Source organism: Mustelus asterias, chromosome 11, assembly GCF_964213995.1.
Source record: "Mustelus asterias chromosome 11, sMusAst1.hap1.1, whole genome shotgun sequence".
Taxonomy (NCBI): Eukaryota; Metazoa; Chordata; class Chondrichthyes; order Carcharhiniformes; family Triakidae; genus Mustelus; species Mustelus asterias.
In genome coordinates, this window is record NC_135811.1 from 88,417,829 (window position 1) to 88,438,271 (window position 20,443).

The 20,443-nt window shown below is 46.6% G+C and overlaps 1 protein-coding gene across 1 annotated transcript in view; it reads right to left on the bottom strand.

Annotated features, from left to right (window-relative positions):
- Positions 1–20,443, bottom strand: part of LOC144500642 (neurabin-2-like) — a 275,662-nt gene that overhangs the window by 76,118 nt on the left and 179,101 nt on the right. Inside the window, exon 5 of the mRNA XM_078223903.1 lies at positions 11,616–11,720. Coding sequence (XP_078080029.1) covers positions 11,616–11,720 — 105 coding nt within the window. The remainder of the gene's footprint in view (positions 1–11,615; positions 11,721–20,443) is intronic.

The following is a 20,443-nucleotide window of genomic DNA, read 5'->3' on the forward strand; positions in this document are numbered from 1 at the left end:
CATCACTGTGGGTGTACCTACACCACATGGACTGCTACAGTTCAACAAGGAAGTTCACCACCATCTTCTCAAGAGCAATTAAGGATGGGCAATACATGCTGGTGCAGCCCAGCGACGTCCATGTCCCATAAACAAGAATTAAAACTGATGAGGTGAACATAGTTTGGCAGCGTAGGCCTGAGGATGTGGTGGTGCGGGAAGGGCGGGGTGGGGGAAGCGGGTGAGGTTGGATCTCATTTGATCTAAAGTGTGATGTTTGGGAAAGAGTTGAAGAGTTGAAGAGAATTTATTCAAATATGGTTCAGCCATTAATGTTTGCCAGGCCTCTATGTCCTTAAATTGCCACATTCAGCAATTAGCATGTTATTTGATTATCAGGAATGTTTGCATGCTGCTTGGAATCCACACTGCTGACCAAACCTTGACCTTGGTTGGTTCATATCACCTCGACATTCCACTCGCCCAGCAAACTTTGCATTGGGAATATCCACTGATACACTGGCCTCAACTTCGAACCAGCTCGTCACTGTCAGTGAACCCTACCTGAAGAGATTTTAATAGAATCATAGAACACCCACATTGCAGAAGGAGGGCAGAAGGTCCATCAGGTCTGCACTGACTCTCCAACAGAGCATCCCACCCAGGCCCCATCCCCATAGCCCCATGTATTTACCCCACAAATCTGCCCAACCTACACATCTTGGGACACTGAAGGGCAATTTAGCATGGCCAATCCATCTAATCTGCATAGCTTTGGAGTGTGGGAGGAAATTGGAACACCTGGAGGAAACCCACGCAGACACTGGGAGAATGTGCAGACTCCACACAGACAGTCACCCGAGGCCGGAATTGAACCCGGGTCCCTGGCGCTGTGAGGCAACAGTGCTAACCACTGTGCCGCCCCAGTAGGACTGCACCTTGGCTATCTTTCAATTTGCTATATCTGGAACCAACAGAGACATCACTGTCAGGAAGCAAGATATTAAGTGAGCAGACAGACATCGACAGAAGGGAAGAATTTATCCTGCTCCACTGCAATTAGCAAGGCAAGCACTAATGGAACTCACCCACTGATATCCCCACCAGTACCACAGCTCCAACTTTAGCCTTGCTGTTATGAACAGGGCAGATAGTAGAATGAACAGCAACCCTTCTTTCAATATACAGTTTATGCTCCAATCAAGTAAGGAAAACTTTTTCTTTTTAATCTCTGCATTGGCCCCAAAAAGAACAACTCGTGCTCTGTGGGGCCGTACAAGGAAAGCTGAGGCATCTCTCCTCCCTGGCTTGCCTCTAGATTTCTTTACCCAAGGCCCTGGGACTGTTCCTTAGGCTCTTGTCAGCAAACTCCTGCCCCTCCCCCCCCCCCCCCCAATGTGTTGTACTCCTGTCTGCTGGTGAGCTGCCCTATCCCATCAGTTCCCCGTGGGAGCTGGCAGATGAGGCCTGCCAATGACAACCTCCCAGGCCTCACCCCACCGAGGTCAGGCAACCAGACTTAGGCCCTCATCCATAAAAATTCACACCCCCGGTTAAAATCAGGGCTGAAGTGTTTTCATGCCATGATGATAATGTCTTGAGGTTCCGAGAGTAACGTGGTTACATGGTGGTAGCTGTTGTGATATTGTAAACATGCCAATACGGACAATGACAAGCTACACTGTGGCATCACTGTGAAATCACTGTGCGTAAAGCTGGAGGATAAAAGACACAGTCTCCATGTTAGATGTTCACTATTGCCTGTGATCTCGACTGCAGTTGCTCTCTGCAACCCTGTATCAGTAAGACCCCATGTGTATCTTATGAGTCAGACACATTGACAAATGTCTTCATGTTAGCACACAGTCCAGATAAAGGCTTGTGCAGTGCTGTATATAGTTGCTGCTTGTAATAAACTTCATGTAATTGTGTTCGGCCAGTCTCAATACCTTGCCTAGCGTAGATAGCATCGATACAGATCCATAGGGTGGCACGGTGGTTAGCACTGCTGCCTCACAGCGCCAGGGTCCCAGGTTCAATTCTGGCCTCAGGTCACTGTCTGTGTGGAGTTTGCACGTTCTCCCCATGTCTGCGTGGGTTTCCTCCGGGTGCTCCAATTTCCTCCCATGGTCCAAAGATGTGCGGGTTAGGCTGTTTGGCCATGCTAAAATTGGGCTGGAATCTTACCACTGTTCACACTGGCGGGATTTTCCCATCCCGCCGCACTGAACGGAGGTTTGGCTTGGCGCCAAATTCTCCAACTTCACTGCAGCGGGAGCGTGGCGTGAACGGGCTCTTAGTGTCAAGGCGATTAGCAGGGTAAATACGTGGGGTTCCGGGGATCGGGCCTGGGTGGGATTGTTGTCAGTGCGGGAGTGATGGGCCGAATGGCTTCCTTCTACACTGTAGGAATTCTATGATTGAGGTCCACTTCGAGACACATATGGCGCTAGCAGACCGTAGGAGAGCACGAGAGTGGCATTGTATTCACCATGGAGTGAAGTTACTCTGTTTCTCTAAAGGCTGCAAACTGGGAGTGAATGCAGTAAACAATCAACCATTCACGAAGATGAACTGAAACTTCTTGGCACCTGTTCTCTGGAGCCACAGGCATGTTTGTCCCCACATTCATTTAACAACTTCCCATCAATTATTGACAGCCCCTATTTTTAGCTGCAACAAGGCTGACATGGAACCACGACAGACGCTTTCTTCAGATGTGACGGGCTTTAATAATAAATAAGTGGAAAGCTAATTGCTCGTTGCGTACCGCGTTTGTTGAAATGACATTTTTATTCTTCCCCGGGAAATATAATCACAATCTTCAGACGAATGGCTCATTGGGACAAAGCAATAAAAGATGCTTCACTGCTCCGAGTCGCAAATGGAAACTTTGTGAAATGTTATTTCAAATGTGTATTGCATGAAATAAGGCTCTCACATTGTCACATGCTTGAATGGAATTAATTAATCTAAGTATACTTCTCTGACATTGTACGGGTGAGAATTAAGCAGATTGATTCGGAAAAAAAGTCCTCTTGTTTCCCTTGTTTTTGCTTCTATTCGGAGGCCAACCAGCCAGACGGAATAAGTGAAGGGTGTTCATAGTTATATCAATCATATTAGGCTGGGCGCAATTTTTTGCAGTGATAATTGCACAATGTTGCATTTCCAGCAAAGAAGCAACATGCTTAAGAGATAGCATGGATTGGAGATTGATTTTGATTGTCCATTGGAGTTTGGCTCTTCAACTGTGACATTCAGGAATTACATTCCCATTCCTTGCTCGCAACTTGAACATTCCTCTTCAATAACGGATTAGGTAGGTGGAGAGAAACTACTCCCACTGGTTTAAGAGGTAGCATGGTGGCACAGTGGTCAGCACTGCTGCCTCACAGTGTCAGGGAACCCAGGTTCAATTCCGGCCTCGGGTCACTCTCTGTGTGGAGTTTGCACGTACGCCTCGTGTCTGCGTGGGTTTCCTCCAGGTGCTCCGGTTTCCTCCCACAGTCCAAAGATCTACGGGTTAGGTTGACGGGTCATGCTAAATTGCCCCTCAGAGCTCCAAAAAGAACTTGGGACCCTGGCACTGTGAGGCAGCAGTGCTAACCGTGCTGCCCTGCACATGCTAATTTCTCACTTTCGAGAGACAGACTTTTTAAAGATCCTACGGGAACGGAATGAGTGGATGTGCTGCAACGAAGTATAATGCAAAGAAGTGTGAAATGATGGATTTTGGTAGGAAGAATGAGGGCGACGATATCGAAAAAAAGAGAACAACATCTCAAAAGGGGTGCTGGAGCAGAGGGACTTTGAGGTATATGTGTACAAATCATTGAACAGTAAGAAGTCTCACAACACCAGGTTAAAGTCCAACAGGTTTATTTGGTAGCAAATACCAGAAGCTTTCGGAGTTTGCTGCTCCTTCGTCAGATGGAGTGGTCTCTGTTCTCCAACAGTGCACAGACACAGAAATCAAGTTACAGAATATTAATTAGAATGCAAATCTCTACAGCCAGCCAGGTCTTAAAAGGTACAGATAATGTGGTTGGAGGGAACATTAAACACAGGTTAAAGAGATGTGTATTGTCTCCAGACAGAACAGCTGGTGAGATTATGCAAGACCAGGGGCAAGCTGTGGGGGTTACTGATAATGTGACATAAATCCAACATCCCGGTTTAGGCCGTCCTCATGTGTGCGGAACTTGGCTATCAGTTTCTGCTCAGCGACTCTGCGCTGTCGTGTGTCGTGGAGGCACCTTGGAGAACGCTTACCTGAAGATCCAAGGCTGAATGCCCATGACTGCTGAAGTGCTCCCCCACAGGAAAAGAACAGTCTTGCCTGGTGATTGTCGACAATCACCAGGCAAGACTGTTCTCTTCCTGTGGGGGAGCACTTCAGCAGTCACGGGCATTCAGCCTTGGATCTTCAGGTAAGCGTTCTCCAAGGTGGCCTCCACGACACACGACAGCGCAGAGTCGCTGAGCAGAAACTGATAGCCAAGTTCCGCACACATGAGGACGGCCTAAACCGGGATGTTGGATTTATGTCACATTATCAGTAACCCCCACAGCTTGCCCCTGGTCTTGCATAATCTCACCAGCTGTTCTGTCTGGAGACAATACACATCTCTTTAACCTGTGTTTAATGTTCCCTCCAACCACATTATCTGTACCTTTTAAGACCTGGCTGGCTGTAGAGATTTGCATTCTAATTAGTATTCTGTAACTTGATTTCTGTGTCTGTGCACTGTTGGAGAACAGAGACCACTCCATCTGACGAAGGAGCAGCAAGCTCCGAAAGCTTATGGTATTTGCCACCAAATAAACCTGTTGGACTTTAACCTGGTGTTGTGAGACTTCTTACTGTGCTTACCCCAGTCCAACGCCGGCATCTCCACATCAAATCATTGAAACCAGGGTGGCCTTGTGGCAGTATCCCTATTGTTGAACCAGAAGCTCTGGGTTCAAGTCCATCGCCAGGACTGGGGCAGCACGGTGGTACAGTGGTTAGCGCCGCTGCCTCACAGCGCCAGGGACCCGGGTTCAATTTCTAGCCTTGGGTCACTGTCTGTGTGGAGTCTGCACATTCTCCCCGTGTCTGCGTGGGTTTCCTCCGGATGCTCCGGTTTCCTCCCACAGTCCGAAAGACGTGCTGGTTAGGTGCAATGGCTATGCTAAAAAATTCTCCCTCAGTGTACCCGAACAGGCACTGGAATGTGGCAACTAGGGGATTTTCACAGTAGCTTCATTGCAATGTTAATATATATGCCTACTTGTGACACTAATAACCATCTAAGGAGCGTTCATAACGTGGTTCAATCAACTGATAATGAGCTTGGGAATCCTTCCATCACCTCCCCCCCCCACCTGGTTATTCCCAAAAGTGTTTAAAAAACTGTGGGTGCGAAGACATATTTTAAAAAAATTGAAGGAGGCAAAACAGAATGAGAAAGCGGTTAGTAAAGCATTTGGGCCTCTGGACTTCATAATAAAATACAAACGCAAGGACATCATGGTGATTCTTTATAAAATACAGATTTGGCCTCATTGGGGGAGTTTTCCCGTCCCGCCTGCCACGGGAATCGTAGCGGGCAGGGTTGGGTGCAGACCATGCAAAGGCCCATCGACCGCTGGCAGAATTTTCCGGTTTTGGGGCGAGTGTGGCTGGAAAATCCCGTCCATTGTGTCCAATTCTGAGGATCACGGGTGTGAATGAAGGCATCAGAAAGGGTTCAGGAAAAATTCACACGCATGGTTGCAGGGGTGAGGGAGTTTGGTTACGCGGATAGATTGGGCGATGTTCTCATGAGAGAAGCAACGATTAAGAAAGATTTGATAGAAGTGTTGAAATTCATGAGGAGTGGATAGGGAGAAACTGCTTCCGGCAATGGCGACTTGAGAAAATGGTTTTTATATGCAGCGAATGGTCAGGATCTGGAATCTCACTGCCCGAGGGTCCGTCAGCGACAGATTTATCAAAACATCCAAAACAGAACTGGATAATCATCTGAAAAGAAAAGAAATTACAGGGCCACAGGGAAATGATGGGGGAGTGAGGTAGTTGCAGAGAGTCAGCAAACTCATGAAGAGTTGAATGGCTTCGTTTTGTATTATGGCTTAGTAAGAAGTCTCACAACACCAGGTGAAAGTCCAACAGGTTTATTTGGTATCATGAGCTTTGGAACGCTGCTCCTTCATCGGAACTCACCTGAGGAAGGAGCAGCGCTCCTAACTTTCGTGATTCCCAATAAACCTGTTGGAGTTTAACCTGGTGTTGTGAGACTTCTTACTGCGCCCAACCCAGTCCAACGTCGGCATCGCCACATCATGTACTCTCACTGTTTTATGATTCTATGGTTATTCTCGGTGTGCTAACTTGCGATAGGTGAATCAACTTTGGACATTTTTTTTAAAAATAGCAATGTACAGGAAGCAAACTTTAGTCCAATGTGATGCTTAAAATGTGCCAACTATATGGTGAGTTGTCATTGCTGCTTTCACATTCTGGAGTGTTGGAAGTATAGCCTCGGCACTGCTGATGACTATCTACATTTTGACAGTCTGACAATCTGTTGTCTCAATACTTTGGCATCTCCTCAAGCTATGCACAGTGGTTAAACATATGTGCAGGATCAAAGCTAGCAAATCGAAAGATTTGAAAAGTAGGACAAAACTAATTTTCTCACGTGAATTTTGAAAAGTGTGTTATTTTACAATGCTTCTACCTGTGCAATGTTTGTGGATTTTTATTTGGACTGAGGCGTACGTTTAGAAGTGCGAGCCAATTAAAAATAAACAACTGTTTCTCCAGTTAGCACAACTTTTAGTGTGAGGCCCAAGGAGAGTCCAGGACCTGAGGGCAGAATCTCAGAGTAAGGGGTCACACATTTAAGACAGAGGTGAGGAAGAATTTTGTCTCTCAGAGGATAGTGAATCTGTGGAATTCTTTACTGCAAGGGGCTGTAGAGGCTGGGTCGTTAAGTATGTTCAAGGCCGAGGTAGACCGATTTTTAGTCAGTAAGGGAATCAAGGGTTATGGGGATATCGGGAAAGTGGAGTTCAGGATCCCAGAATCTCTACAGTACAGAAGGCCATTCAGCCCATCGAGTCTGTATCAACCACAATCCCACCCAGGCCCTATTCCCACAACCCCATGCATTTCCCCTGCTCATCCCCCTGACAATCGGGTCAATTGAGCATAGCCAATCAACCTAACCCGTACATCTTTAGACTGTGGGAGGAAACCGGAGCACCCGGAGAAAACCCACGCAGACACGGGGAGAACATGCAAACTTCACACAGACAGTGACCCAAGCTAAGAATCGAACCTGGGACCCTGGCGCTGTGAGGCAGCAGTGCTAACCACTGTGCCACCGTGCCGAGGATTATCATATCAGATCAATCGTGATCTCATTGAATCAAAGAATCATAGAATCCCTGCTGTGCAGAAGGAGGCCATTCAGCCCATTGAGTCTGCACGACCTCCAACAGAGCATCTTACCCAAGCCTTATCCTGGTAACTCCACATATTTACCCCGCTAATTCCCCCTAACCTACACATCATGGGTCAGTAAGGGGCAACTTAGCATGGTCAATCAACCTAACCTGCACATCGCTGGACTGTGGGAGGAAACTAGAGCACCTGGAGGAGGGAGGGAGGGAGTGAGTGAGTGAGTGAGTGAGTGAGTGAGTGTGAGTGAGTGAGTGAGTGAGTGAGTGAGTGAGTGAGTGAGTGAGTGAGTGAGTGAGTGAGTGAGTGAGTGAGTGAGTGAGTGAGTGAGTGAGTGAGTGAGTGAGTGAGTGAGCGAGCGAGCGAGCTAGCTGCTCCTTTCTTTTTCCAATTTTTTAAACTCTCCAGTATTTGGTTCTTACATCAGAGCACCCAGAGGAAACCCACGCAGACATGGGGAGAATGTGCAAACTCCACACAGACAGTCACCCGAGGCTGGACTCAAACCCGGCTCCCTGGCATTGTGAGGCAGCAGTGCTAGCCACTCTGCCACCCAGTGCAGATCTGATGGATTGAATGGCTTACGTCTGTTCCTACATCTTAATGTTGCCTTAAGGTTGGTGTTAAGTTATTGAGTTTAAATTAGAAAATGTGGCTGTGCAAGATTTTTCATCAGTAAACCACCACACTGGCAACAATGGGAGACTGCATTTGACTCTGGAACTGATTTATAGTAAATGCATTATTTTGGGGGACGGCTTTGATGAGCTGTCCCTTCGCTCTTCCCCTTTCCATGACTTACACAGATTTTCAGCAGCCGAATTTATGCTTTGCCAAAGAATGGACAGTAAGCATGACTGACGATAAAATCCCTAAGGTGGTCATGTGTTCACAGTTTAAACTTGGATAGCACCAGTGAGGTAGGCCAAGGTGACGATTCAAGGAATTCTCAAAGGCGAAGCTAAGGGAATGTGGCAGGTCCACCACAGACTGGGAGAAATAGGAACTACCTGGGGAACAATCTCAATCAATGATATTGTTACCTTCGAACAGCAATGAATACAGTCAGCAACCGGCCTTTTGTCCACCTCCTTTTTTAAACCGTGGGGTCACATTTGCTGTTTTCCAATTTGCAGGAACCACCCCAGAGTCCAGCGAATTTTGGTAAATTACCACTAGTGCATTTGCTATTTCTCCCGCCATCTCTTTTAGTGCCCTGGGATGCATTCCATCAGGACCAGGAGACTTGTCTACCTTTAGCCCCATTAACTTGCCCAACACTACCTCTTTCGTGATGATAGTTTCTAGGTTCTCACCTGCCATAGCCTTCCTGTCATCAATTTTTGGCATGTTATTTATGTCTTCCACTGTGAAGACCGACACAAAATACCTGTTCAATGCCTCAGCCATTTTCTCATTTCCAGTTATTACATCCCCCTTCTCATCCTCTAAAGGACCAATGTTTACTTTTGCCACTCTTTTTCGTTTTATATATTTGTAAAATATAAAGGATTGGTCCCAGCTTCTCAAATCTATCCATGTGACCAAAGTTGCTCATCCCTGGAACCTCTGGTGAATCTTCTCTGCACCCTCTCTAATACCTTCATATCCTTCCTAAAGTACAGTGTCCAGAACTGGACACAGTACTCAATCCAGCTGTGGCTGAACCAGTGTTTTCTCAAGGTTTAAATCGTAGGTTTTTCTGTTTTTCATAAAATCATAGAATCCCTACAGTGCAGAAGGAGGCCATTCGGCCCATCGAGTCAGCACTGACCACAATCCCACCCAGGCCCTATCCCCATAACCCCATGCATTTATCCTAGCTTGCCCCCCCTGACACTAAGGGGCAATTTAGCATGGCCAATCCAGCATGTCTTTGGACTATGGGAGGAAACTAGAGCACCCAGAGGAAACCCACGCAAACACGGGGAGAAAGTGCAAACTCCACACAGAAAGTGACCCAAGCCGGCTCACAACTCTGGGGACCTGGGTTCAATTCTGGCCTCGGGTCACTGTCTGTGTGGAGTTTGCACATTCTCCCCGTGTCTGCGTGGGTTTCCTCCGGGTACTCCGGTTTCCTCCCACAGTCCACCAAAGGTGTGCGGGTTAGGTGGATTGGCTAAAATAAATTTCCACTTATAGTGTTCAGGGGGCTAGTTAGGGTAAATGCATGGAGATAGGGCCTGGGTGGGATTGTGTTCGGTGCAGACTCGATGGTCCGAATGGTCTCCTTCTGCACTGTAGGGATTCTATGATTCTATGGATTTTATGACCTGGGCAGTCTCGTCTCCCTTGGTGAATTTGCCTTTTTCCCTTTGTGATGGAAGGTAGTTGTTTCTCGTGGCATAGAGTCACCTGTTGTGCCTTCTGGTTTGCCGTGGAGCCAAGCCTCAGATGTGCGTGGCTTCCCACAGTGCAAGCAAGGATGAGTTGCCTAATTTTGTTGGGACTGCCCAGTCTTTCCAGCTTGCCTTCTTTTTCCTTGGTCTCACCAGCCCCTGTCTCTGTACCTTCCTTCAGCCCAACAGAACTGCTCGTCCCTCTGGCCCTTTCTGCATCCCCACCCTCCCTCCGTCTTACTAATGTTGACGTGGCCTTTTGTCTCAGAGTTTCCACTCTGAAACTGCCTAACTGTGACTCATTTCCCTGGCTCTGGAGGGGGGGGGTTAGTGGGCATTCCAGAAGCAGGGTGGGCTCCCAACAGGATAATCATCATAAAGAGGGCTTTATCCTCTCTGTGCCTCTCCAATCCCCCCTTTTCCACTTAAAATGCCTCTCAGGTACAAACTAAGCATCCGCTTCCTCCCAGAGCCTGCCTTGGCTCAACAGCCGTTTGGTTCCGGTTACACACAGCACCTTTAACAGAGGAAATATTATTGCTGCTGCTCTTGTAACAACTCTGCCCCTGAACTGAGTTTAGCGAAAGTGATGAGATGCATAACTCAACCTTCAGTTAATTACTAGCAGTGAGTCATTGCTAAGATGCGAGCCTTTAAATCAGTTAGAAATCAAAGTATAAAATATTTGCCGTCAATAAAGTCATTTCCTGGGCAGTGTGCCATTTTTTTTTCATGAACTGCTTTTTGTTTCTTCTGAAACGTAGCTTTTCATCCAGAACTGTTTTCAATGTGAAGCATTCTTAGGCCTGAGCTGCTTTGCTATTAACTGCACCATTGGTCCTTTGGGCTTTCCTGTGCTTTGCTATAATAAGCAATGGAACAATGTGAGGTTTTGGGATCAAGGGCAAAGCTAGATTCTTTTCTGAGTTGCCAAGACTTCCAACACTGCGTTATAATTCAGGGCAACCTGAAGTATAGGCAGCACATTCACATGGGGCGGCACGGTGGCACAGTGGTTAGCACTGCTGCCTCACAGCGCCAGGGACCCGGGTTCGATACCCGACTTGGGTCACGGTCGGTGTGGAGTTTGCTCGTTCTCCCAGTGTCCGCGTGGGTTTCCTCCGGGTGCTCTAGTTTCCTCCCACAGTCCAAAGCTTCTATGGTTCTTTGTGTCAATGTCTCACTGGTCAATCCCTTGAGTGTTTCACAGGAGACATCAAGGCCAAGGACACTTGCAGGAAATGGAGGAGAGGGAGGGGAGAATTACATAGACTTTACAGCACGGGATAGAGGCGAGGTAGGGAGAGAGCATGTGATGAGGAGTGTATTGAAGAGTGGGAGGAGGACTGGGGTGAGGAGAGGGTGTGGGAGAAAAGAGAGTGGAAGAGATGAGCGGAGAGAGGAAGAAAGGTGAGGGGTGTGGGAGAGGCTGAAGAGAGGACAGGAAAGAGGAGGAGCCAGGGAGACAAAATAAGGGGAATGAGGGGGCTGGAGGGTAGGGGAGAGGAGAAGTAGAGGAAAGGAGGGAAAAAGAACAGCTAGATTTCCCCATGCCCCAGAACTCCTCCCCCCAGCCTGAAGATTGAGGCTGGACAGGAAACGGCACTTAAGTGGACAGTAATTTGGCCACGCGAAGGCCTCAACAGGGGCAAGGGAAGGCAGGCCATTCGGGGGACTCGCCCAACCCAGCGTGAAATTGCCAAGAGCTTGGATGGGCAGGAAACCAGCTGGAAGCCCATTCGAGGAATGTTATGCACCCCCCCCCCCACACCCCTCTCAGAGTGGCTCATTCTGTACGATCGAGCTGCCCCGGGAGTTCTTCCGCGAGCGTGCGTAGTATTTACCTGACAGTGCCTTTCGTGTTTCGAAGAACCGAGGCGGCGAAACTCTGGGTCACGCCAACCAAACTGATTCCATCCACCTCCACAATTAGGTCATTCACCTGAATTCTGAGGAAGGGAAAAAGAAGGGAAAATCAGCATTTATCCGATGGGAATAACTTAGCTCTACCCCAGCAGCAGCCGGTCCAAATCCAGCTCAACTGTCACGCTGGAAGTCTGCAAGATATCACAGTCAAGGAGCAAACAACATTTTTGCAGTAAGATAAAAGCAAAATACGGCGGACGCCGAATTCCAACAATTTTACAGGCTATTTTTAGTTTGAATCTCAACGGGGAGCGATTGAATAAACTGGGATTGTTCTCCCTAGAAAGACGGAGGCTGAGGGGCGACCTGATTGAAGTTTATAAAATTATGAGGGGTGTAGATAGGGTGAATAGCTGGAAGCTTTTTCCCCAGGGCAGAAATGACAAATACAAGGGGGCACAAGTTCAGGATAAGGGGGGAAAGGTTCAGTGGAGATGTGCAGGGGAAAGTTTTTTTACACAGAGGGTGGTGGGGGCCTGGAATGCACTGCCAAGTGAGGTGGTTGAGGCAGTTAAGTTAGCCACATTTAAGACTTATCTTGATAGACATATGAACAAACAGGGAATTGAGGGGTATAAGCAGTTGACCTAGATAGGCACAGGCTTAGAGGGCCGAAGGGCCTGTTCCTGTGCTGTACTGTTCTTTGTAAGGAGAAAGAGGCATGATGAGCTATTATCACAGAATAATCTGCACTCAAAACCTGCTTGAAAAATGGTTTTATGGACTAGAGTGGAGTTAGGATTACAGTTTCTCTTTATTCATTTCTGGGATGTGGGCGTCGCTGGCTAGACTACCATTTATTTATTTTTTATTCATTTGTGAAACAGGCATCGTTGGTTGGCCAGCATTTATTGCCCATCCCTAGTTGCCCTTGGAGGGCAGTTGAGAGTCAACCACATTGCTGTGGCTCTGGAGACACGCATAATCACACATAGGCCAGACCAGGCAGATTTCCTTCCCTAAAGGACATTAGTGAACCATCTGGATTTTTCCGACAATCAACAATGGTTTCATGGTCATCAGTAGATTCTCAGCTCCAGATTTTTTTAAATATGAATTGAAATTCCACCATCTGCCATGGCGGGATTCGAACCGGGGTCCCCCAGAACATTGGCTGAGTTTCTGGATTAATAGTCTAGCAATGATACCACTAGGCCATCGCCTCTCCTTTATTATCCATCCCTAACTGCCCTCAAGAAGGTGGCGGTGAGCTGCTTTCTTGAACTGCTGCAGTTCCTGTGATGTAGGTGCACCCGTCGTGCTGTTCGGGAGACAGTTCCAGGATTCTGGCCCAGGATTATGCTGCAGAATCTTTACTCAGGATAGAGGCTGATAATCCGCTATAAAATGGACTTCGTGCCAAAGACAGGGGGGTGGAAGGAACAGAGATTTTGGCTTCAAATTCTAACAGCAAACATTTATGGGGCCGATTCTTGGGTGATTTGGTCGCAGTACAGATTATTAATATGACAACTGTACCACAAGGAGCCTGAAAGAGAGGGGTTCAATCTTTTACCATGATCGGGGGAGATCTTTCTCAGCTGAATCCTCATCTCTCAAAGAACAAAGAACAATACAGCACAGGAACAGGCCCTTTGGCCCTCCAAGCCCGCGCCGCTCCCTGGTCCAAACTAGACCATTCTTTTGTATCCCTCCATTCCCACTCCATTCATGTGGCTATCTAGATAAGTCTTAAACGTTCCCAGTGTGTCCGCCTCCACCACCTTGCCCGGCAGCGCATTCCAGGCCCCCACCACCCTCTGCGTAAAATACGACCTTCTGATATCCGTGTTAAACCTCCCCCCCCTCACCTTGAACCTATGACCCCTCGTGAACGTCACCACCGACCTGGGAAAAAGCTTCCCACCGTTCACCCTATCTATGCCTTTCATAATTTTATACACCTCTATTAGGTCACCCCTCATCCTCCGTCTTTCCAGTGAGAACAACCCCAGTTTACCCAATCTCTCCTCATAACTAAGCCCTTCCATACCAGGCAACATCCTGGTAAACCTCCTCTGTACTCTCTCTAAAGCTTCCACGTCCTTCCGGTAGTGTGGCGACCAGAACTGGGCGCAGTATTCTAAATGCGGCCGAACCAACGTTCTATACAACCACAACATCAGACCCCAACTTTTATACTCATGAGAAGTCCTGCTCCTTGTGTGACAGGTTTGCTCTTGTACTTGTACTGCAATGTGGCTGACTCTCAGCTGCCCTCTGAAATGGCCGAGCAAGCCACTCAGTTGGACTTGACCCACTGCATGATGCTACATGACCCCCAAATGATGTTGCGGCTGTGGTGAACACTCAAAGGAGCATTATGGGGCTGAATGAGAAATCTGCAGAGAAAACTCAACCACCAGTAAAATCACTCAGGGATCCCAGGACTGTGGGTGTGACTGAGCAAACCTTGTTAACAACATCAACTACAAGCCTCCGGGCAATCAAAATTCAACAACCAATCTTGCTAAACAGTTACTTTATGGCAAGCTGCATCTTTCTGTTTCAAGGCAGCAAGTAGCCTATGACGGCAGATCATAACTGTGTCATAGAGTCAGATACAAGCACGGTTCCATTGGAATCCTCTTTCAAACATAATCATGCTCCTCGCATTACAGTAAATTACAGCAGTAAATATGAAGTGAAGGAATCGGCACTTGTTTTGAAAAGAGTCCCACTTATCCTTGCCATGACCGCGAGACACTATTGGATGGTTATGTTTTAAACTGTCTCCTTTAATTCAAGACAGAATGGGGAACAATTTGGAAAGGGGGAACATGACCTCTTATGACATATGCCCAGAGACAAGCCAATGTGATCTGGTTTCCATGGGGACATGGGCCCAGGTCAAAACTTACTGAAAGTAAAGTGCAGGTTTTGACACGTGGATACAGTAGAGGAGAAAACTATTCTTGCTGTGTACAGACTCACAGAGTATCAGAGCCAGACAGAGAAATTTTAGGGAAGAAGGCTCACAACAGGTGATGCTATGCCAAGCAAAGGACATTTACAGATTAGTCTCTAAGCAGTGCGCTGGTGAGTACGGGTCTCCTGTTTAAATAAATGAAGCTTGTGGATTAGTAAAGATCAAAGATTCACCAATGGATGCCTTGCTATTGGAAATCTGTTTAATTATGCTCAGATGATTGAGTGAAGTAGACTTTGTTTAGCTTTGACAAAGCTTTTACAAAGGGTCATCTGGACTCAAAATGTCAGCTCTTTTCTCTCCTTACAGATGCTGCCAGACCTGCTGAGATTTTCCAGCATTTTCTCTTTTGGTTTCAGATTCCAGCATCCGTAGTCATTTGCTTTTATAATTTGTTTAAAAGGCGTCTGGAAGATTCACCCTGCTGGGGCAGGGAGAAACGATCCTGCTAAACCCAGGATGAACTTGGGGACTTTAAACACAAGACTCCATTTCTCCTGAGTATGCAGTACAACGTTTAAATGTGGCATGGGTTTTGTTTGTATTAAGAAGTTAACAAGGGGGACACTTCTTCTGTAAAGACAAAATACTGCAGATGCTGGAATCTGAAACAAAAACAGAAAATGGTGGAAAATCTCAACAGGTCTGACAGCATCTGTGGAGAGAGAACAAAGAACAAAGAAAATTACAGCGCAGGAACAGGCTCTTTGGCCCTCCAAGCCTGCACCGACTCTGCTGCCCAATTAAACTAAAACCCCCTATCCTTCCAGGGCCCATATGCCTCTATTCCCATCCTATTCATGTATTTGTCAAGACGCCCTTTAAAAATCACTATCGTATCTGCTTCCACTATCTCCCCCGGTAGCGAGTTCCAGGCACCCATCACCCTCTGTGTAAAAAACTTGCCTTGTACATCTTCTTTAAACATTGCCCCTCGCACCTTAAACCTGTGCCCGCTAGTAATTGACTCTTCCACCCTAGAAAAAAGCTTCTGACTATCCACTCCGTCCATGTCCCTCATAATCTTGTAGACTTCTATCAGGTCGCCCCTCAACCTCCGTCGTTCCAGTGAGAACAAACCACGTTTCTCCAACCTCTCCTCATAGCTAATGCTCTCCATACCAGGCAACATCCTGGTAAATCTTTTCTGTACCCTCTCCAAATAGAGCCAAAGTTTTGAGTCTGGATGACCTTTTGTCAGAGCTCTGACAAAGGGTCATCCAGACTTGAAACATTGGCTCTATTCTCTCTCCACAGATGCTGTCAGACCTGCTGGGATTTTCCAGCATTTTCTGTTATTGTATACCTTTTCTGTAATTTAATGTGTTTGTTGCCCACTGAGTAATGCTTAGCCAATGTTGATCTTGATTTGTTTGTTAAAGTAAAAGTCTTGAAACATGAAATCTTGTTATGCTTCGATGATTGAGAAATTTATATTTCTTTTTTAAAGTAATCAGTCGCTACTGGAATTGTAACACACTAAACAGTAATTACACAGGTTGGATTCAATGGGATCAATAAAAGATTAACCTCCACTAAACTGAGATTTATTCTTTCTTGTCTCGTGTAAAAATTTACGTTTTTTCCGCTGCTCTCTCTTCCCCGAAGGCCAACATTAGTAGAGCCTGGAAGTCCAATGATAGAAATGTATCCATACAAACTGGCTGGCAATCCTGTGGGGAGCATGTCTAATTATGGATTAGATGTGTTGGGGTGTCTGAGATTATTCAATTCCAGTCGTGAAAGAGTTACTTGTTCTCTTTGCATGGAAATCCCATTTTGATGATCCAAATGCTCTTTTACTCTCACACCTGACAAGAGAAAATCTAGCCATCTCTCCTTGACATTCAATGGTATTGCCATCACTAAATCCGCCACCATCAACATCCCGGGGGCTGCCATTGACCAGAAACTGAATTGAACTAGCCATATAAATACTGTGGCTACAAGAGCAGGTAAGAGGTTGGGAAGTAATTCGCTCCCCAAAGCCTGTCCATTATCTGCAGGGCACAAGCTAGAAGTGTGATAGAATATTCTCCACTTGCCTGGATGGGTGCAGCTTCAAGAAAGTCAATACCATCAAAGAAGAAGTACCCTGCCTAATTGGCACCCCATCCACCACCTTAAACATTCTGTGCAGAGTCTGCACATTGTCCCCGTGTCTGCATGGGTTTCCTCCGGGTGCTCCGGTTTCCTCCCACAGTCCGAAAGACGTGCTGGTTAGGTGCATTGGCTATGCTAAATTCTCCCTCAGTGTACCTGAACAGACGCCAGAGTGTGGCGACTAGGGGATTTTCACAATGACTTCATTGCAGTGTAAGCCTACTTGTGACACTAATAAATACATTTTAACTTTAAACATTCACTCCTTCCAGCACTGATGCACAGTGGCAGTAGCCTGTACCATAAACAAGATGCACTGAAGCATCCTTCGGTTCTTTGGCTGGACCTTCCAAATCTGTGCCTTCTACCACCTAGAAGGACAAGGGCAGCAGATGCATGGAAACAGCATCATCTGCAAATTCCCTTTCAAGCTACACACAATCCTGACTGAGCAATATGTCACCATTCCTTCACTATTCCTGGGTCAAAGTCATGAAACTCCCTCCATAACAGCACTGTGGGTGTATCTACACCACGTGGACTGCAGCAGTTCAAGAATGGAGTTCACCGCCACCTTCTCAGGAGCAATGAAGGATGGGCAATAAATGCTGGCCTAGCCTGCAATGCCCACATCATATGAAATAATTTTTTAAAAAACAGACTGAAAGTGTCCAGGGCTGAAGAACCTTAGGGTCACATAACTTTTCTGGTCTTATTAACTTATTGCCTGTACCTTGTGACCCTTGAATATGCAAGGGTTCGAAACAAGGGTTGGCAACCACCTCATTGTCGTTTCTCAGAGCTTTTTATTTTATTCATCCAAGGAATGAATAAAATAAAAATCAAATATGAGCTGGTGCCTAACTGGCATCGCCAGAGGAAACTGATCTGGGAGATAACCAATATTTTTTAATTCATTCATGGGACATGGGCGTTGCTGGCTGGCCAACATTTATTGACCATTCCTAGTCAACCACATTGCTGCGGCTCTGGAGTCACATGTAGGCCACACCAGGTAAGGATGACAGATTTCCTTTCCTAAAGGATATTAGTGAACCATTTTTTTATTCATTCATGGAACATGGGTGTCACTGGCTGGCCAGCATTTATTGTCCATCCCTAGTTGCCTGAGGGCAGTTGAGAGTTAATCACATTGCTGTGGCTCTGGAGTCACATGTCGGCCAGACCAGGCAAAACATAGAACATAGAACAGTACAGCACAGAACAGGCCCTTCGGCCCACGATGTTGTGCCGAGCTTTATCTGAAACCAAGATCAAGCTATCCCACTCCCTATCATCCTGGTGTGCTCCATGTGCCTATCCAATAACCGCTTAAATGTTCCTAAAGCGTCTGACTCCACTATCACTGCAGGCAGTCCATTCCACACCCCAACCACTCTCTGCGTAAAGAACCTACCTCTGATATCCTTCCTGTATCTCCCACCACGAACCCTATAGTTATGCCCCCTTGTAATAGCTCCATCCACCCGAGGAAATAGTCTTTGAACGTTCACTCTATCTATCCCCTTCATCATTTTATAAACCTCTATTAAGTCTCCCCTCAGCCTCTTCCGCTCCAGAGAGAACAGCCCTAGCTCCCTCAACCTTTCCTCATAAGACCTACCCTCCAAACCAGGCAGCATCCTGGTAAATCTCCTCTGCACTCTTTCCAGCGCTTCCACATCCTTCTTATAGTGAGGTGACCAGAACTGCACACAATATTCCAAATGTGGTCTCACCAAGGTCCTGTACAGTTGCAGCATAACCCCACGGCTCTTAAACTCCAACCCCCTGTTAATAAAAGCTAACACACTATAGGCCTTCTTCACAGCTCTATCCACTTGAGTGGCAACCTTTAGAGATCTGTGGATATGAACCCCAAGATCTCTCTGTTCCTCCACAGTCTTCAGAACCCTACCTTTGACCCTGCAATCCACATTTAAATTAGTCCTACCAAAATGAATCACCTCACATTTGTAAAGATAGCAGATTCCTTCCCTAAAGGACATGAATGAACCAGATGGATTTTCCTGACAACGGTCACCATTAGATTCTTAATTCCAGATATTTATTTACATTGAATTCAAATTCCACCAGCTGCCGTGGCGGGATTCGAACCCGGGTCCCCAGAACATTAGCTGAGTTTCTGGGTTAATAGTCTAGCGATAATGCCATTAGGCCATCGCCTCCCCGTCCTCCTCAGTTGCCTCTTTGTGCCCTGGTAAGCCCACAATATGCCTGGACTAATGCCACATGCTCACTCTCATGCTAACTATGACAACAGAATAGGAAAAGGAGACAGTCATACAGGCCACACATTGTAGAACCTTCCATCAAAATCTAAGCATGCCATTATGAACGGGTTAACATGTGCCTTTATGCAGGCGTCCCTCTTAAAATATGAATGCGCCTTATTTATTATTTATTTGCATGTTAATTATGCAGCTGTAACACTGTGCTAAGTCAAAGAGTGTGAATGTTTCTGTATGACTTCAGGCCTGACCCCGGTCACAGTGCAATTTAATCAATGGGTGACTGACTGACTTTTACAATTGGACATCATTGTTTAATGGGAGAGGCAATTCCTGCTTCAGAAAGATACATTACAGTTTAATTATCCTATCAGCGCACCTATAAATAGAGCTAAGGAGAACAAAGGTATACAGCAGGGAATCGGGCCAAAATTATATATCAGAGATACTTATTGTATTTGAACAAAAATTACATTCACTAAATATGTAAAATATTAAGTGACTTGATTGAATAATTCATGAGCTGTGAAGTCACCAGTGGACTTTGAGCATTAGATCACAAGTTGGGTTGGCACTGCTGCCTCGCAGCCCCAGGGACCCGGGTTCGTTCCTGGCTTGGGTCACTCTCTGTGCGGAGTCTGCATGTTCTCCCCGTGTCTGTGTGGGTTTCCTCCGGGTGCTCCGGTTTCCTCCCACAGTCCAAAAGACGTGCTGGTTAGGTGCATTGGCCATGCTAAATTCTCCCTCAGTGTACCTGAACAGGTGCCAGAGTGTGGCAACTAGGATATTTTCACAGTAACTTCATTGCAGTGTTAATGTAAGCCTACTTGTGACACTAATAAATAAACTTGAACTTTAAACTCAATGGAATCTCAATTATTTATGGGTGGCACAATGGCACAGTGGTGCCTCACAGCGCCAGGGACCCAGGTTCAATTCCAGCCTCGGGTGACTGTCCGTATGGAGTTTGCACGTTCTCCCCCGTGTCTGCGCGAGTTTCCTCCAGGTGCTCCGGTTTCTTCCCACAGTCCAAGGATGTGTGGGGGAGGTTGATTGGCCATGCTAAATTGCTCCTTAGTGTCAGGGGGATTAGCAGGGTAAATATGTGGGGTTATGGAATAAGGCCTGGGTGGGATTGTTATCGGTGCGGGCTTGATGGGCTGAATGGCCTCCTTCTGTGCTGTAGGGACTCTGTGATTCTATGAACTCAGATCACATTGAGTGACCTTTCTTTTACTTTAGTTTAGAAGTGCTGGTGAGTTTGATTACAACTTCAAGCCAAACTGAGAATTCCTCACATTTAATCAATAGTGCAATCTCTCTGGAGGAGAACATTGATCGCGATTACAGAAGTGGAGGCAGCATTAACATGACCTATCTTGCCCATTTTACTTCTCAATGTTAAGCTGAAACAAGAATAACCTGGATCTGGCCTGGTCTAATCTGTGAGGACTGAATGGGG